We start from the raw sequence: 20,311 nt of genomic DNA, 5'->3' as shown, positions 1-20,311 counted from the left end.
GGAAAGTAAAAAAAAAAAAAAAACAAAAAAAGCCACGGTTATGCTTTCATGACAAAAATAAAAAGACATTTTATTACCGGAGCAGGGAGCGGAGGTCTACGCCCATAATCTGGAGGGCCTTTCTCAAGTCCCGATGGCAGCAGGTGACTGTCACGGCACGTGACGTGTGCCAGAGTCGAAAGTGCGGGGAGGTGAAGGACCCCGTGCAGCCCGCTCTTCACGGGCCCGCGTGGATTCCAGCAGGTGGGAAGACGGCTCCCGCACAAGCGTTTACGGGGCGTCTACGTGGGTGTCTCCATGCGTCTGCTGGGTGTGCCACCAGGGAGGGGACGTGGACTGCGGGCAGGGACGGTGCCGGGAGGAAGGAGTCCAAGCAGGTTCTGTGCCCGGGGGACGAGTGCTGAAGGCTCCACAGAGGAGGGGAGAGAACGATGGGCGAAAAGGACGTTTATTTAAAGAGAGAGATTTACTCGACTCAGCATAGCTTTATTTAACACGTATTCCCCATCAGAAGGTGTAGATAGTAAAATTATTAATACGTGGTGATGAGAATGTAAGTTTTGCCCGCTAGGATCACAGAAATGGAGTGTTCCCACTGAAGCAAAGATGTAGGAGGAAGGTGCCTTCATCGGGACGATTTGAGAAGATGCAAGTGGGACGGGAAGGGACTCTTTAACGATGACTTGTCGTGATCCCAGGGGTTTGAGAAGATGCAAGTGGGACGGGAAGGGACTCTTTAACGATGACTTGTCGTGATCCCAGGGATTTGAGAAGATGCAAGTGGGACGGGAAGGGACTCTTTAACGATGACTTGTCGTGATCCCAGGGATTTGAGAAGGTGCAAGTGGGACGGGAAGGGACTCTTTAACGATGACTTGTCGTGATCCCAGGGGTTTGAGAAGATGCAAGTGGGACGGGAAGGGACTCTTTAACGATGACTTATCGTGATCCCAGGGGTTACATAAGGGCAGAACTCAGCGTCCAACCACGAAGGCAAAGGCTCTGGCCAAGGATGACCGCACGGCTCCCGCCCTGGCTGTCCGGGTCATGGGGTCCTACTCTCGGGCTGTGAGAAGACAACACGTGAGTATGAAATCGGGTGTGTCAGGGGCCGGGCACCAGAGTCCCGCTGCGTCCACTCTGGAAGAGGGGCTCGGAGGTTGGGGGGTTCTGCGTGAGTGTTGCGGCTGGAGTGTCCCCTCCAAAGCTCGTGTTGGAACTTCATCCCCCAGGTGGCGGCTGTGTTTCGAGGCGGGGCTGTGATGAGGTCAATTCTAACAAAACTCCAACTTGGTGGCCAAAGTGGAGACACAAAGCAAAAGGAGAGGCTGGTCAGGGGTCCAGTATGTTCCCAAAATCCCACGGGAGAGGAGAGTCCCCTACTTCCCTCCCCACATGGACAGCGACAGCCACCGCCACCGTACCCAGACGGCTGCCACCCCAGAGGAATGACAATAACATCTGCTTCATCCCGGCGTGAAGAGGACTGCGTAATGTGTCCTTCGCGAGGACTAAGCTGAGACGGCACGCGCACAGATAAAGCGTGTATCTGCACTGCCGTCTCTGAACCCTGGCATGAGCCCAAAACACTCGGCTTAGCCAAAATTCAGGGGGCGGTTAAGCGAGGAGAATGTCGAAGAGCTTTGGGAAACTGAGACCTCCCTCCTCGGAAAGTCGAGTCATTGCCAAGAAAACCCCGAGTCTTAGGAGAGGCGCAAACCCCCGTTTTCCAGACTCAGACACCAATATCTGGTTACAGATAACACACTTGCTAGATTAATGATAATGCACATTTAATGGCCCCTTTCCTCTGAATTTTTTCCTCCCTGAAGACAACAACATTTACCTACCACACAGAAAGGCGCGATTTCCCGAAACAGAATAACATAATGCAATAAAACTCACAGAAATACCTGACTGGATTAAGAAGATAAAAAAGCTTTCAAAGCCCCGGACATCAGTGGGAAAATAAAAAATAGTGAAGAAGATGTCAAGAAAACAAAATGTAAAATATTGAAAAAGGAAAAAAAAAAAAAGAAACATCTTTTGGGAAAGTGGCTTTGAATGCAAGTGCTTAATTGCATCTCATTTTCAAGCTTTCCTGGAGCTGAACTTATACATCCCAGAGAACGGAGTCTGTGAGCTCTGTCCCAAATTGATCTCACATCCTTAATAACAGTGTAAAGGTGTCATAATTGCATTGACTTTCTTTTCAGCACTATGTTGTGAAGACTGTAGATCGAGTTATTTAGATGTACCATGGTGGGCGGATATTCTAATATTTGGAGTTTTCGTGTTTTTTTGTTTTTTTTTTTTACTGTTGGAAAAAATTAGGGGGAGATGAGAGATTTTCATTATGGGAAACTAAATCAATGGATTGGCCCACGGTAAAAATTAAACAAACAGGCAAAAACCTCTGCATGCCAAAAAGATATTACAGGTGAAATTAGAAGGCAAGTGGTAAATTGGCAAGAATACTTGGCGTATCTCAGTCAAAAGACTATCATACACGCACACACACACACACACACACACACACGCCACCATGAGATACGGGGGTTATGGGCATGTCCCTTTCCTGAAAATAAAACTCTTTTGCAACATTGTTGCCAGGGTATTGTTTGTGTCTTTGCATTTGGTAATTAAGTAATCGTAACAGCAACTAACACTTCTTGAATGTTTGCTCTAGGCTGGGTGCTCTCATAAGTACCCTTGAGTTACTGTTTCATCCTTACAACTAACCATTATGAGTAAGAATTTTCCTCCTTTACAGATGAGGAAACTGAGGAACAATGAAGTTAAGCATATATATCCTGCTATGAGGATCAGGAGGGCTTCTTGGAGGAGGTGGCATAGTAGGTGGGCTAGAACAAGAAAAAAATCTAATTGTTGGTCTAGGGGAAACCTAGAGCAGTCAACTCATACCGCACCCCCGATAGGAAAAGTAATTTTGTAACGAGAGAAAACCCAAGCTATTGTCGGCAGACTACCATAGCCGAGTATCTGCGTTGTGAAAAGTCAAATTAAAACAACATCGATGACGGCAAAGTATTCCTTTGGAGGGGCCCCGGAAGCGTCCCAGGCAGGGTGGGCTGTGCAGGACGGCAGCGTGTTCTGATTAGGTGCACGTGAGGGAGTGACCGCCCCCCAGACAGGGACTGAGTATGTCTGCTGGTGACCCTAGAGCCCATCTCTGTCACACGAATTCTAGAAAATGCATGGACAGATTCACAGTACCAAATCCTGTACATGACAAGTTACGGATGGCCTATGAATGGAATACAGTTAACTCCTTCCTAGGTAGTGCTTTAAATTAAAAAAAAAAAAAAGTCACCAACATAAACAAGTTGATGTTTCACGTTAAAACTATTTGTGGCTTCTCTTTAAAAATCAGTAGATCTTAAAAGTTTGCAGTGTGGCTTGGCTTTTCCTGCCTGGCAAACATCGGCTGAGGCCTTTAGGTGGGGCAGGTGTTGGCCAATCCCCTCAGCACACGTCAGGTGCGCATACCTGAGCCACGTGGTCTCCGCAATTGTGTGTGTTTGAGATCATGCAAATAACCTGCATTGTAGGAAGCAAACGCACAACTCAAGTCATCACTAATTTTCATGCAATGGCAGACCCAAACTGATACCTGGGGTTGCATGTTTTCCAAATAACACTTTATGAATATTATTTAGAAAAATATATGCTTTAGCATTGGCTACCAGCAGTGAGCTTTGTGGTCCAGTCCCTCCCCTATCTGGGTTCCTGACTCACTGACATTTTCCCGCCAGCTCTGGTCACCATGCAGAGGCGTCCCCTTCCCGGAGTTCCGCAGGGACAGCCCGAGGCAGGGACTTTCTTACCATGGCCAGCGGGATGATCCCCATCAGGTCCTTCTGGCTCACGAAGATCTTGGACACGCCCAAGTCCGACGTGATCTCTCCCGGGTACTCCACCTGCCACGTGACCAGCTGAGTGGCCGGCAGGTCACTGGGCTCCTCTACTTCTAGGTCGATCTGCATGACTTCGTGGGAGGTGCCACCCACGCTGCAGGGAAGAGAAAGAGGAGGACAGCTTTGAGGGGCTGTGGCACGGCCACACTCGGCAGGTAACAGGCGGCTCTCGGGCTGTTTCCGTGTAACCCGTTTGCACACGTGTGTGCTTACACCACGCCCGTGAACAGCATTCAGAGACGCAATCCCCAAAAGGGAAAAGCCATCCTCTGCGGCATTTGCCCCGCTTCCCACGCCATCTCTGCAGGTGCCCAGCCCCCTCTCTCCCCGGGGGTGGGGCTCAGCTGCCCTCGAGAGCAGGTGTTGGTGGATGATGACAGGAAACCGTGATTGCATTTCTTAACTGGGTCCTTCCTCTCTGCACAAGGACTCTTTCCTTCACCCCCCTCAATTTCTGCACTACTTATATTGGATTTCCCAGAGCCACAGCCCGCTTGAGTTAAGGGCACAGGGTTTTATTTTTTTGTTTATTTTATCTATTTATTTTATTTCGGCATATTATGGGGGTACAGATTTTAAGGTTTCAATAAATGTCCTTTCCCCCCTCCCCCCACAAGTCTGAGATTCCAGCATGACCATCCCCCAGATGGTGCACATCTCACTCATTATGTATGTATATACCTGCCTCCCTCCCCCTGCCCAATACCCTATTATTGTAGTACCTATGTGACCACTTAGGTGCTGCTCAGTTAATACCAGTTTGCTGGTGAGTATATGTGGTGCTTGTTTTTCCATTCTTGGGATACTTCACTTAATAGTATGGGTTCTAGCTCTAACCAGGAAAATATAAGATGTGCTATATCACCATTGTTTCTTAGAGCTGAATAGTACTCCATGGTATACATATACCACATTTTATTAATCCATTCTTGGATTGATGGGCACTTGGGCTGTTTCCACAGCCTTGCAATTGAGGGCACAGGGTTTTAAGGGCTCCGGAGGGTGATGCGGGTTGTCGCCCGGGGATGGTGGGGCAGGGACTGGGGAGGGACAGAGGCAAGGCGTGAAGCAGACGGCAGGGCCAAGGGACTCCTCGCCAGGTGTCACCTGGAGACAGGAGTAATTGTGACGAATGCTAGTCTGCAGACATCCCGTGTTCCTACAGGCACCCGGGAAGAAATTCAACCAGGGTTTTCAGGATTTATCTTTGCAGCTCTTTAAGTTGGTTTAATTAGCCAGCTGCCTCTTCTGCCTCTCATAGCCAATTTTTAATATAATAACTGTTCCTCCACGTGACAGGTGGAAAAAGGCAGGTTTGGTGCCCGCCACTCCCTGAGGGGGAGATGAGAGCATGCAGGTGAGAATTCACACAGGTGACAGCTGAGAAAGGTGCTTCGAGAGCCCTCGTGACCAACGCAACGCCTACCTGTCAGATCCATTTCTAAAGATTCAAATTTTACATCTTTGCAAAACCATGCCCACACTCTGACGTTTAGGAGGATCAGGTTGTGTATGTGACAACGCTATGGGGACATTTTTTATCACACCCTCCAACCTGCGCGAGTTTCTCAGTAAGCAGCTCAGAGACAAGTGACAGCGGGGCTCCCGGGAGCTTCTGCTGCCGAAAGCTCGGCCCTCGTCCTCGAGGCCCCATCGGAAGAATGAGGACAAGCGGTTGGAGGAGAAGGAAAGAGATTTATTGATTTGTCGGCAAACGAAGAGAACGGAGCCTCCAGTCTAAAAATGTCCACATCTTAATAATAAGCAGAGACGCAGAGCTTTTGAAGGGTGGGTTCTTAGTTTTAGGCAGTTGCTGTTCAGCTACAGTTGATGACTTTAACTGTCCTATCTCCATCTCGTCTCTGAAGGGAATCCTGACACCTCCACCCGGGACCTCCCCAGCACAGGCATCTCCTGTAGCCCAGAGAGCGAGAGGCGCCCCCTGCCCTCCCACACCTGTGGGAGGAGGGGCGACTGCTCCCTTACGCTCTCATCCTAAGGTAAAGGATGAGGGGGAGCACTGCAACCTGACTCCAACGAGGAGAGGAGAGAGGAGGAGGAAGGGGAGGAGGGAGAGGGAGCAGAGTAACGAGATCAGGAGAACTGCCGAGAGAAAGAACCCCAGTTTCAGAGCTTAATTAGTCCGCCGCCGCTTGCGTGGAACCGGACTGGCCGCGGCCGGCTGTGAGCAGAGCATGGGCAGAAGAACACACCTGTTTCTTGGACCCTGCAAGATGCACTCTCTCTGGGATCCTGAAAGACAGGCATTTAGCTCTTTGAGAAGCAGCAGCTGTGATAGGAACCAGGAAAGGAAAAAAAAAAACAACAAAAAAACAAAACCCACCTTGGTCGCTGTGGACTTTTTCCCTTCCCCGACCTTTCTTTTCATAAGCCACAGGCAGGTGTGTTTTTGGAGCCCCTAAGCTGAAGTCATTATCCACAACTAGAGGACACAGAGGATGGGGGTGCTAGAAGGCACCTTAGTTTCTGTGTTTGGCATGCGTGAGAATTTGGGTACCACTTTCCCCTGGCTGAGAATGGGATGACCTCTCTTTGGGCTGCGCTGGGACACACCTTGTATTTTTCGTCGCAAGGAAAGGGAGGTTGATGGGACGGAGTTACTCAAATCCGACTGTGGGGCCGTGGCAGTTCCCACGTAGCGGTGACTCCTCACATACAGTAAGGTGACCCTACGCCACCCATCCACCCCGCATCACGGTCTACCCGCGTTTCCTTCCGGGTACCCTTGGCCGCATCTACAACTGAGAAATCCTTCCCTCCACTGCAACACCGGGCTTCTCTCACCACCCAGCCCCACACTTCTGTTTTTGGAGTTCACTGTATCAGAAATACCTAACAAATCTCTCCATATATTTAAGTTCTTCCCACGAGATCCATTGGCACCACCGCCAACTGCAATAATGCAATAAGTGATCTATTTACTTCATCTAGTTTTACTCTCTCTGTAATCTTATGTAGTTGTTCTATAAAAATTAGACTTCTTCCTTTTCCTTAGGTCTCCTCCCCAGCCGAGATGTGATAGCAAGCAGGTCCCTTTGGAGCTGTCTGTGTCCTCTTCTCGGTGAAGTGTAGATGCAACCTGGGAGCACAGCGACCTTCCGGCAGGCCGTGCATCTTGACCTTGCGTGGAAGACGTGGCGTGCCCGTGTGTTTCTTGAAAGATTCCTTCCCCTGCACGGGCTTCTCAATAGTTCTAATGCGATGAGGTCCTGAGCCGAGCTCCTGACAATTTCTATTGTACGTTCTGCGCAGGGAGATCTCGCTTTGGAGTATCTCATCACGTTGAATCTTGGAGAATCGGTGGAGATTTGAATTTTCGTACCATTTTTGTAAGCGTTTAACACCCGAGAGCTTCCAGGGCTCTTGCAAGTATGACAATATTGATCACTCTTTCATGTTTAACTCTAAAGCCAGGGAGGGTGCCTTTTCGGTCTGATTGTCAGAGCGTGTGTCCTGAGACATGTTTATCCTTACCCCGTTCTGCACGTACGATACAGAAGGGAATCTGAGGACTGTCAGGACTTACACTCTGTCTGTTACGGGAGACAGATGCAGCAGGTTAAAGGGAAGTTTATGTCCGGTCAGAGTAGTATCCACCCCTGCCCACTCATCAGAATTGCCTGGAGGAACCTCTCAAATAAGCCTGGCAACCAGGCACTGCCCTACGGATTCCTGGTTTTTCTTGAGCAGGGCCAGGCATAAGTTTCCTCCCTTCCCTCCTTCTACTTTTCTGTCTTTTCTTATCCACGAGATTCTAACATGCAACCGGGATTGTGAACAACTAAGCTGGAGGCTTATAAAAGTTTACCCGTGTGGGTATCTGTGCTCTCGGAAGTAGCCCTTATATAACGACACCAGAAATAGAGAGGACTGAGCTGGCGGATTTGGGAGACGTGATTGGCAATGATTTAATAAATGGAGCTACTGAAACCCATTTTGTTGGCCATGGTAGATGCTTTGCTTTATGCTGAAATAATTTGTTTAGTAAATAATTTGTTTAATAAACATTTCAAGTAGGATCACATTAGTCTACATTACAAAAATTATAGCTGATTTATCAATTCGTTTCATTGCAAAGAGAGTACATGGAGACACAGGTGAAACAAAGAGGAGAAAAAAATTCGAATTTTAGGTGTCCATGAGTGTGATCCAGGAGGGGACAGTTTCAGCCAAGGGCAACACAGGGTCTGTGCAGACCTGGACTATTCAGACACCATTTGGGGTGGCCCTAGACACAGCCCCAGCCAGCCAGCCTCCCCCTCCTCCCGACAGGTGAGTCGATAAAGGTGAGCATCGATAGGTGACTATTGGCAAAGGTGAGCAGCACTTGATTTGGGAGCCTGTGGAGAAGGCAGCATTGCAGCTGAGTTTGGGCAGGTTTTGCATGGAGGACAGAGAGTGGTTGCTCAGGGAAAGGCTCGGAGTTCTATCAAACCTGTAAACCTGGAAGCATTCTGGGCATGGCACCTGCCCATAGTTTTAGTTTCTCCCACAGGTGTCCTGCCCCAAGCATAGGTGAGCCCCAAATCCATCCTCCTTCCTGGCCATGTGGCCATTGTCCACAACATGGAAGGGAACAGAAGGGAAGTGCAGCCTCTTCCGTGCACCTCCAATACCACCTGGCTGACTCCACATGCGTGGATTTGGAGGTGTCTTCTTAGCAGTCTAGTCCTCTCGTGCAGGAAAAGGAATAAGACCTCCTTAATTTGGACAGCCTTCCTTATTTCTCAATAACCTTCACCGGTGTACACTCCTTTGTGCATTGGATTCAAAATCTAGACTGTTCCACTAGAAAGGCATTCATTTAAACAGACACAGTCAAAACTGTGGGCATCGGTGACAGCCCGCCATGTGCTTTCTGAAAACACGGCCCTGGGGCAGCTCGGGGACAGACAAGGACCATGTCCCTCCAAGGCCAAAGCTCAGAAGCCCAAGAACAAAAACCAGACTTGAGGCTCTGCAGGGCCACCTCGAGTGGCCACCTCTCAAGGCCAGAAAAAGGACATCTTTCCCAAGAGAGTAAATCTTATTTTGGGATTCTCTTGCATCTATTTCCAGTGTGATGCAACAACTAACCTTTATTGGGTTTTTTTTTTTAATGTGCCAAGCACGATTTTAAGAGCTTTTTGTGTCTTACCTCATATGTCATGTTCACAGTATTCTAATGAATAAGGTGATGTGAGTCCTCCCAGTTTTTATAGAGGAGAAACCTGGTCTCTTAAGAAAGTAGACATTTGTCCCAGTCACCCCACTAATAAGCAAAGGGGTCAGGAGATCAGGCTACAGAACGTCCCCCCTAATCCCCCACGTTATACGTCCTCACCTCTTTCTTCAGTGCAAGGACGGGCACCCCCTTCTGAGAACGAGGACCGCTAACGCAACTTCCCGCCCCTCTGCAAACACAGGTCAGCACGGGATACCGAGCTCGCCTGAGACCTTAGCTACAGACGCTTCTAATCCGTCGTTCATAAGCGAAGCTGGGATATTTCTGTAACAAGATACTTTGAAATCAGCCTTGCCTTTAGGGTCTCCTGCCAACTTTTAAGTTGCATGATATGTCTGTAAATCAAAGTAGAGATGTGGAAACAACAGCGTTAGATACGAAAGCTTTCCATCCACGTGGGGAGATGGAAATAGACACTGTAGACAACGCAGATCAATGTAGACATTGACCCGTGGGCACTAGAACTATTTAGAGAAACGCATTTGAGATGCAAGTCTGTGCATCTTAAAGCTACCTGTATTTTTTTTTTTTTTATTCCAGAAGAGAAAACCAACATATTATGATAGGTCCTTAACAAGCATGCCGACGACCAAACTACCCTGCAGCCTCCCACATGGGCGCCTGGCTGCCAGCGACTGCGTGAGTGTTGGGATAACGTGGAGGGGTGGGTGGGGGAGAGCAGAGGGAGAAATTCCATTCCCAACTTAGGATTTTCCAGATGGTACACGAAAGCATAAATTGGTAAAATTTCTGCAAACAAAAGTGAAGCCAGAGAGAGAGAGAGGGAGAGGGGGCTAATCTAGCATCTGAATGACCCTTTCTTTAGAAAGTTTAGAAAAGAAACAACCCTGTCTTTAGAATGTTCCTGCACAATTCGGAGCACTTTCTAAAGGTCATCTGAATGAGAGACATCGATGTTTAGGTAGAAAATCATGATGGATGATGTCGGTATTCTTCCCAAATCCGCCCACATCCCTTTTACTGTTCCCATCTAACCTAACCCTGGCTTCTGTGTGCTTTTGGTCTTAACAATCTGTACCTGCAACTTTTCTCAGGTGAGTCTTTTTGAGTTTCTGGTGCTACCTGGCCCACAGGTGCAAAGAGCCGAAAATGCCCTCGGAGGTGGCCCTTGCCAGGTGGCCCTGTCAGTGCTAGAGGATGCCTGCCCCGGTCCCCTGCCTCAGGGTCAAGGGGTCAGTGGGGCACTGCCCACACTCCAGGGTCTCCCACGGGACCAGGCAGAAGCTCCCGTCCCTGTGACTTCACCTGAAACCTCCTTAGGGCTCTGCCCGACCCGCTCCGCTTCCCCTGGGCCATTACTGTGTTCTCCCGGGAGCATTTGCCTCGTAAAGCAATTGCACACAGATCCGAGTCTCAGAGTTTGCTTCTAGGGAAACTGAAGGAATTTTACTTTATTTTTTAATAAAGAGGATATCAAAGTCAATTTGCAAATGCCATGTGAAAGATTCTGGCACTAAGAGAGCGAGGAGGAGGGAGTGGCGGGTGGAGATGGCGTCGTCCCAGGCGCCGGGCAGTGCCAGCTCCAGCGTGCACGAGTTCTCCAGACCAAGCCCATGTCCACCCGCGCTGGCATTTTGGAAATTTGCATCAGACATGGGCCACGAGTCGCCTCCCAAACGGAGGAGCTGTGGTCCTCCTTCCCCGTCTCCCCTCCTTCACATCTCATTCCCAAGATTACAATAAGGATATTACTCAAACCAATTGCTGCTGCTTAGATATTATCACAGCATTAAAGTTTTCCATTACTGACATCTTCGCTCTGACTTTTTCATTAGCATTTTCAGTATTAAAGAAACCTTTCATTATAAACTAAAATATGCATGATCCCTTGAATGTATGTACTGCAGAATGAGATTTTTTTTTTTTTGTCACCATAAATTTGTCTTCGCATGTCCTCTGCTTCTACCTTATAATACCCTGAGGTCATTCTGGAGAATAAGAAAGTGGACAGGTTGTAGCATGAGCTGAGTCAGGCTGCGTTTCTTCTCCCTTTTGTTCCTGTGCTTCCTTGTTCTGTATCCCGATATCTCCGCCGTCTCTTCAGTCATCCAAATGATACTTGTGGGTTTCTTGTCCTTTGTTGGCCACCGTTCTGGGTGGCGGGGACTCGAGGGTTAGCTACGGAAGACTCAGCTCGAGTGGTGGCCGGGGGCAGGCACTGGCTCCTGAGGTCTGACCCTGCAGGTCTCTGCCCGGCTCCACACGCAGGGGCAGCAGCAATCAGGCGGGGAGCGTGAACTTGGCCACGGGGGAGTGTTTACACCATGGGAATTGGCAACCACCAACAACCAGGGCTTCTTCCCCCTGCCCAGTCCCCAGAGAGCACATGGCTGACAGTGGTTGCTTTTCTAGAGCACAGCCACGTCTGTGGGGAAGACAGGCATTTAATAAACAATCGGACTGGCACATGCAAATTGGCACCCGCAAGAAAGGATGAGAAGCAGAGGAATGTGTGAGAGAAGAGCCTGTTTCCAGGACCTCAGGCAGGTTAAGGGTGGCTCCCCGGGGGAGCCTTACTGGGAGTGTGATTGTCATGAAGGGTGAATGGGGAGGCAGAGGGGACTCCTGGCAGAAAGATCCCCATGCATGCAGGCTCTGTTGCTGCAGAGACCAGAACAGGCCACAAAAAGCCCCCCAAAACAACAACAACAACAACAACAACAAAACCCGTGTGGCAGGACTAGCCAGGGGGCCTGGGATTGCAGCATGGGCTGCATCGAGCTGTGGGCAGGACAAGACCACCCAGGTCGTTTTAAACCACACGGAGCATCATCTTTTTCAGAGTCGGCGAACTGCGGCTGGCCAGTCCAGCCCAGCCAGAGCTTGTTTATGCACAGCTCCTGAGCTAAAAGTGGGTTTTATATTTTTAAGTTTCAGAAGAAAAAGAATATGCAGCATAGAAAGTGTATGGCTCAGAAACCCCAAAATAATCGCAATCTCACTCTCGCAGGAAGAAAGCTTGCCAATCCCCGGTCTTTTGTCATGAGACAAATGGGAAATTATTAAAGACTTTAAAGATAATAAAATAACATTTACTTCAATGGGTGATTTGCCTGGGAACATCTTCTCTAGAAGACAGTATGACGTCACATGTCAGATACTCACTCTCCCTGATGATGAGTGAGTGTGAATTTAAGAGTCGACCCGAGACTGCTCCGGGTAAGAAGAACAGGAAGATGAACGAAGGGGCAGAGATGCGCACGGCACTGGGACATGAGTTGCAATAAGGATACTCAACTCTAAGAAAGGACAGTGAGCTAGCACCGCTTATATATTTTCCCCGGACTGAGCTTGAGCCCATTATCCAAAGTGAGGTGACACAAGACCAGAAGAATGGGTTCCACATGTGCTCACCATCAAATTTGGTACCGACTTATAAACACTATGGAGCTCAAACGGTGGTGGTGTTCTCCAGGGATTCGGGGGTTGTGGGGTAGACTCACATCTGAGGGATGCGGTGATCATTGTGGAGGGGAAGGGCATACCTCTAACCCTTTCCTAGGGAGAGGCAATGATGTAAAATGCAACCAAAATGTTCGTACTCTCATATGTTCCTGAAATTAAAAAAAAAAAATTAAAAAAAAATCATAGATCAGACTTGTGTAGATGATAAAAGTCACAAAATGATCTTAATTGAGGTGGGAATAATCTATAATAAATTAAAACAATGACAGGCAAATGCCACACAATGCTATTGGCAAAGGGGTATTTCAATTCTCTTAAAAGATGCCATCTATAATCAAAACAAGAATGGCATCTCGGAGAAAACTGCTTGTACCACTTGATTCACACATAAAATGATCGCTGAACAAGGATGTGGTAGAATTAAATATGTTAGGGGCAAAAAAAACCCCAGAAAATTGACCAGGATGACGATGAGTTAGGCACTTTGAACACAGGCTATGTGACTGACACAAGCCTCGGATAAGCTGTTTGGAAAACTTAATGAGGACACAGATTAGTTTTCCCAAATTGATCAAAACTGAAGGAGTGTTAAACTATTTTTTTTTTCCGGATAGATTACCTTTTCCATACAATCAATGCCAGTTTCAGTCTTTAAGAATAAACCCATAGTTCTAATCATAACTTCTGTTGATTTGAGATGAAACAACCTTACCTTCTCGGCTTGAAGCTTCATTTACAAACATGCCAATCAAACCTCATTTATCCCTGTCTTTATTACGACCTTTCAGTCTCTGTTTTACATAGACTGACTTTCAACCATCTTTCGCAGGGTCCCTGCTATCTCCCGTGAAAGAAGGTTTCCAACACTCCCAAGGTAAAATAAAGGCGGGACTAGGGTGGGAGGTGTAGAACCGGAAGCCTACAACAAAAGGCAAAATTCTATTTATAAGTGAAACGTCCTTGAATCCTCCTGGAACTGCCCCTCCCCACCCACCCTCAGTCTGAAGGCGCTCCCACACGTGAGCTGGAATCTCTCCTACAGACGAATATAGAGAGAAAATAAAGCTAACTCTTTCATCTCTGCATCATGACATTTTTTTTTTGAGAAAACACATCCACTTGGAGATGCAGAGATATTTTTATATATTTCTTTTTGTTGGGAAATTTTTCTCCATAAAAAAAAAAAATCCAATCTGTATGCCACAGACACATTAGCATTCGTGCCGGGCCGCAGACTGCTGGAGATCACATCTCGTCTGCATAAACAGGTATCTGGGCTGCCGTGGACTCTTTCTGCCTGGCATCTGCCAAGAAGCCCTGGCTGAGACTCGGGTGGAAAATCCAAGATCGGAAAAAGGTGGAATTGGCGAGGAAGGCAAGCAAACCAATTAGACATGATTACTTCCTGAATGTCTAAATCTCTCCTCCCCTGGGATGGGAAGCAGGGTCTGTCTTTGAAGCGGGTGGCTCTGGCTTTGCACACGGACTCCTTCAACCCACTAACTCGAATTGACGACTGCACGTGGTCCAGCGTTCCCCCATCCACTTTGTTCTCAAGAATGTTTAATTAGAAACGTCTCATCTGCTACATCTGGAAACTCAGTGCTGCTGCTTATACTCCTTCCTCCATATTTATTGTTTAAGAGAAAACCCACTAAGGAGGGATTTCTCTAACACTCCATCTCTGCAGGATATATCATCAGACAGGTCAAAAGGAGAGAAAGACATTCCATAAAAAAATGACACCTGCACACGAATGTTTACAGCAGCACAATTCACAATTGCAAAGATGTGGAATCAACCCAAGTGTCCATCAATACACGAGTGGATTAATACAATGTGGTACATGTATACCATGGAGTTCTACTCAGCCATAAAAAAATGGCGATCTAGCACCTCTTGTGTTATCCTGGGTGGAGCTGGAGCCCATTCTACTAAGTGAAGCATCTCAAGAATGGAGAAACAAGCACCACATGGGCTCACCATCAGATTGGAATTGATCGATCAACACTTGTGTGCACAAATGGAAATAACATTCATCAGAAATCAAGCAGGAGGAGGGGGATGGGTAGATTCACACCTAACAGGTACAATGCACACTATCTGGGGGATGGATGAACCTTTGACTCAAACAGTACAAAAGCAATTTGTGTAACCAAAGTGTTTGTACCCCTGTAATAATATGAAATAACAACAACAACAAAAAAGAAGACAGCTCTGCGTGGGAATCTTAGGGTCCTGACAAGTCTTAGGAGAAGCAACATCTCCGTCTCTCCGGCAAGAGGTGAGGCTGCATCACCAAACATCCACACCTGACGGCTAAACTGCAGGTGGGATCAGACACACACAGATTCTAACACCGCCAGCTCAGTGCTGAAATAAATGCAAAGACCATTTGTGTTTATCTAGCCATGATCTCTTTACGAGTGCAGTTGAATTGCCGGGCGGAAGGAAATGCCCCAAATTCACTTGAAAATACACACGGGATTCCTAATGGCTAGAGATGATCGTTGCCAAATCTACCAGTGGTTTCCCTCTGCTTCCATCCGACAGGACAGATCCAAGTGCTCGGAGGCTCCGATGTTTTATTCTTCTGCGATTAAAGAGTTTCAAAATTGTATCTAGTTGACTCCTCGTGTGAAAGAGACGATTCTGCTCCCTGAGGCTCGGCTGCTAAATTCCCAAGTGGGAAAGTTATGCGGTATCAGCGATCAATACATAATTGTCTCAGCCTTTGAGTGCTCAAGGTCTGCGGCTGAAGAATTAATTTGCTGGTTGAGGTTAATAGAATGTCAATTAATTTCTTGGTATAAATGTCAATACATTCAGTTAAGCCTCGCGATTTAAATATAATTAAAGACAAACTTTAAGTCAATGTTGCCTTTTCGGTTTGGGGGATGAGGGGTGATTTACTAAAAAATCTCACAAAGCCGCAGGGAAGAAGAATTTGATCAGAAAGTTTGCTTTTCTCATACGACCGGTTAGGTGTGTTTGTTATCAGTTTCACGGCGAAGAGACAGAGCCAGAGCCGGCTGCATCTGCTTCTATCTCAGGCTTCGGACACCCATCTATTCACCATAACAGTTCAAGTTACTCGCTGAGAGCTTTTCCAGGGTGGAAAAATCACTCGTTCATCACGAACGCTCCCCAGGTAAGATCTCAGTATATGCAGTTGGAACGGAGTGGTTCAGAGAATGGACTTTGGAGTGAATTACACCCAGAATAGAATCCACATACGCCGCTAGTTATGCCATACAATACTTAACTCCTTAAGCCTCAGGTTTCCAAACCATGAAATGGTCAACAACTGTAACTATCTCTTTGAGTGATGACCAGGCCTCTAGGTACGGACTGCGGGCAGCGCACTGAACAACTCCACGTGGTATCACTCGTGTAGTCAATGCGGTGCATCTCTACATTGTGCAATGCACGCCCTGCACAGCTGTATGAGGCAGTCCTAGCACTGGCCTGACAACTCACCCTTTGCACTCGGATGTCGAGTGTGGATAATGTCGAGTGGGTGATGGGAAAAAAGCGAGCGAGTGCAAAGGGTTAAACGAGATCATCTACGTGAAATGCTCAGGACCACACCTGTGCAAAGATCGCAGAGCCCTTTGGGAGACATCTAACGTCAGCTTGCAGTTGCAATTCGGCATTGCATGCAGTTGCAATTCGGCATTGCATGCAGTTGCAATTGGGCATTGCATGCAGTTGCAATTCGGCATCAAGCCTGACATAAGTTTTGTTTAGTGTTTTTGGGGTTCCTAGGTGGTATTAATTGCTATTTCCAGGTTAATGCTTTGGTTTCACTTTGTCTAGCATCGGGCTCTGACCTCTTACTGCACCATGGGCCCATTTGTGAGAATCGAAGGAGCACGCATCTCAGTCCTCGAAGACGGCTCAGCCACTCCCCGCGTGGTTGTTGCGGTGGATTGTTCGTGGTGCTGGATGACCCCGGCAGGAAAGGCCTCTGCTCTCATGGAGACCATGCCCCAGTGGATGTGCGATCGCCATGGAAACACGTGGAAGGTAAAAACTCAGCCTCCCCTGGGCTGGAGAGGGCAGCTGACATCTGCCCAAACACTTTCCACCTTCCTCTGTCACGTCGGATGGAAGTGGAGGAAACCATTGGTAGATTTAGCAGTGATCGCCGCTGTCCAAGAATCCCGCTTGCATTTCTAAGTGAATGTGGGAGCATTTCCTTCCACCCCAGCAACTCAACTGCACGCTCAGAGAGATCATGGCTAGATAAACACACGTCGTCTTTGCTCGTCATTTATTTCAGCACTGAGCTGGCGGTGTTAGATTCTGTGTCTGTCGGATTCCACCTGCAATTTCGCCGTCAGGTTGGGGGCACAGCCCCGCCCGCCTGCTGCAGGTGGTCCAGTTGCCTCCCATGGGAGCAAAGACGCTGCTCTCCCCAAGGCGAGGCGCCAATACCCTTGTCAAGAGGTAATTTGTCGTAAGAGACTTGACTGTTCTTACCCAAAGCTGAGGCTCTGAGCAAGGGGGTAATTAGTGCTTGTCCTAGCGGGGTTTCTTGAAAACAGGTACTGGGGTTTAATAGGAACAAGCTGTTTAATAGGAACAATCACATGTCAAAGGAGGAGAAAGAAGCAGAAAGTCCTGAGGGCACAATATGAGCACCTGGATCCAGCCAGACCTGATGCTACTCCCACCCCAGGATGTCTTTTAGCTCAGTAGGTTCATGAACCCTTTTCTTTTTCTATCCCTTATTTCTAAAATTTGGTTTGCTGTTGTTTATAACTGAAATACTGAGTGACACTCCTAGTTTTCTGCACCGTGGCTCAAAGCTAACGAGGTGTCATCCCTGTCATGCAGTTAAACTCTAGCTGATAATCTGCACATACAGAACGTGTGTGTTTACACGTACACAAATGCACATTGTGTATAGGCTCACATCGTATGTAACCTCATCTTACATGCATGTCTGTCTGTCTCACATATTCCTTGACCCCTCTGCCATTTTCCCATTCTTGTTTGAGCTTATACCATGCCCTATAATAGTGTCTTCTATGTTCACTTAATCTAAATATCTATTTGCATATTTGCTTCCTCTAGCGGAGGCGAATGCTTCTAGGACAGAAACTCTTCTTTCTTTCCTCCCTCCCTTCTTTCCTTCCTCTCCTTCCAACTGTTATTTACTTATGTTTTTAATGCCCAACCTTATAGACCCCCATGTGTTCTGGGCCCTGAGCAGAAGAGTATTCGGTGACTGAGGGATTCCATGACTGTGGCCCATGTTGCAAACCATTTGCTCAAAATCCACTGTCTTCGTCCTCCTCACCAACAGAAACCAGTTCACTCAAGCTGTCAATATTCCCACCAAAAAAAACACAAAAGGCTCTGGCTCCAGGTCACGTGTGTACTTCCAGCCAATAAGCTGTAAGGAGAAGTCTCTTCTATGAAATTTCCAGAAAACAAGTCTTTTTGCCTGATAAAGAGGTGTTATTTCAGAGGGCAGAGGCTTTTTTCCCTCTCTTCCTCTTCTTTCCCACTTGGAATACTGATGTGATGCCCGGAAGTGCAGCTGCCACCTTGTGAAGGTGAGGTGGCACCACGCGGGAGGGTGGAGGGAGAGACCCCGTGGCATCATCATTTAGCCATCATACCAGCCGTGGGGTCCCTACCTATGTCTCCTTGTTTTTTGACACACACAAACCCCAACCTGCATGGAAAGGCTATTACATGCAGGTTTTTGTTTCACGAAGCTGAGTGTCATGCTAACAACACGGAAGGCACATGCCTCTGTGTGTGTGTGTGGGTATGCCTGTGGCTTCTGCGTGCAGACCTGCTGGAATGCAGAAAGCAACACCCATGCTGGGAAAACGATGTTCGTCTTCCTGGATAGAAGGTGACACACACAGAGCTCCTCACCCACCTCCTTCACCCGCGATCTGTCTCTTAAAAATCTCACTTGATAAGACTTATCTGTTCCTCATGCTGCTTTTTAAAAAGCGAATTCATCTATCGGTCCCACTGTGTTAGCAGTGTGGTATCTGATCTCACTTATCAGGTGAATTAAGCGGGAAGCTGGTGGCACTTGTCTCCCGCTGCCTTAAATCTCTGCGAGGATGCTTGGGAGCGCAATCGAGGAATCGGCCATCGCATCTGAAACGCTCCCGGGCGGCTGGGTCAGACCAGGAGGGGCTGCCGGCCCCGTGTTATTTGTTTGAACGCCCCACCTCGCGGTGAGAAGCTGCCTGGGGCACATCTGAGTAGCCGGGGCTCTACCTGCCACGACTGCCGCACGCTGCAAGTGGCAGGAGACGTGACCACTGGGTTTTCCAGCGGCAAAGAGAACAGCTGACCGTGCAAACTGTCATCGAGCCCCTACTGATGGGGAAAGGGAGGAGAGAGGAAGGCATTAAGTCCAGGTGTAGATGGAGCAACTTGGACGTGCTTGTAAGCTCTCCGCACCTGTGACGCACACAAGGATGAGAGCAATGGGGAAAGGACCTCCCGGTTCACACTGCAGCGGCCAGGTGGGTCACCCGGTCAGGGGCACAGCCCGTGGGCGTGGGGCGCAGCAGTGGGAGTGGGGCTCGGCCAACTTGCCTGGAACCCCCCCCAAGCTGCTCCCCACCCAGGTCTCACCTGCTGTGCAGGAAAAGAGCATAAGGCCAGTGTCAACAGATTTTTCTGATTCATTTTTTTCCCCCACGAGAAAGTCACAAATCCATTTTTAGAAAATTGAAAGCCATGATTTTTAAACATTGTCAACACATTCTGATTTTTTTTTTTTTTTAAATAAAGCAGGCCCAACAGATCTGTCTCTTCATTCCGGATTTGGCGCAGGGTCCCCTCTGGTTTGTGATGTTTGCAAACACACGTAGCGACTCCGCATTTCGTCCCTTGCTGTTCTTGGAGCTGCCACAGTTGAAGGGTTTCTGGAGAATCCTCCTTAGTAGTTTCACAAATCCACGGTTTCGGGACGGGGCTGGGGTTTTGGGTACCTTAGTGTGAATTAATAAATTGCTCCTCCTCTCTGTGCCCGAAGGGCATGCCAGTTGCAAGGCTGACGGCAGGCGGCAGCTGGATTTCGGAGCCTCTCGTGCGAGGCACAACTTGTGCTATCAGCCTTGTCCCAGAGGGTCTCCGACGGGTCCCAGTCTCAGTGTTTGAGATGTATTTCCCTCCCTCCAGATCACATGAGAGCTCCCTTTTCTTCATAAACACTTCTGTTCACAAGAGCCGGGATATGGAATCAACCCAAGTGTCCGTCAAGGGAGGAGTGGATGGAGAAAATGTGGTATCTTATGCAGTCACAGACAGAATAAAATCCCATCCTTTGCAGCAACGTGGACGGAAATGGAGGTCGTCATGTTAAGGGACATCAGGCAGGCAGAGAAAGACAAATATCACATGCTCTCACGCTCACATGGGGGAGCTAAGAAAAGGTGGGGTTCACGGAGGTGGAGAGTGGAATGGTGGTTACCAGCAGTGGGGAAGGGAGGCGGGAGGGGCGATGAACAGGGGCTGGTCGAGGGCTACAAAGTACAGTTGCAAAAAAGGTGTAAGTTCTAGCAGTAGGAAAACTGTAAGTTAACAATAACTTACTGCATATTTCAAAACAGCAATAAGAGAACAATTGCAATCTTCCCGACACCAGGAAATTAAAAATATTTGAGGTGATGGATATTCCAATGCCTCCAATTGGATCACCACACACTAGAAACAT

At 48.1% G+C, this 20,311-nt stretch overlaps 1 protein-coding gene across 1 annotated transcript in view; it reads right to left on the bottom strand.

Moving 5' to 3' along the window:
• The window catches only part of TMEM132D (transmembrane protein 132D), a 528,577-nt gene that overhangs the window by 148,037 nt on the left and 360,229 nt on the right, over positions 1–20,311 (bottom strand). The window contains exon 7 of the mRNA XM_075996848.1: positions 3,849–4,032. Coding sequence (XP_075852963.1) covers positions 3,849–4,032 — 184 coding nt within the window. The remainder of the gene's footprint in view (positions 1–3,848; positions 4,033–20,311) is intronic.

Source organism: Microcebus murinus, chromosome 22 (genome assembly GCF_040939455.1).
Source record: "Microcebus murinus isolate Inina chromosome 22, M.murinus_Inina_mat1.0, whole genome shotgun sequence".
In the NCBI taxonomy this organism is placed as follows: domain Eukaryota; kingdom Metazoa; phylum Chordata; class Mammalia; order Primates; family Cheirogaleidae; genus Microcebus; species Microcebus murinus.
The sequence above is the reverse complement of the archived record's forward strand: the minus strand, read 5'-3'. Positions and strand labels throughout refer to the sequence as shown.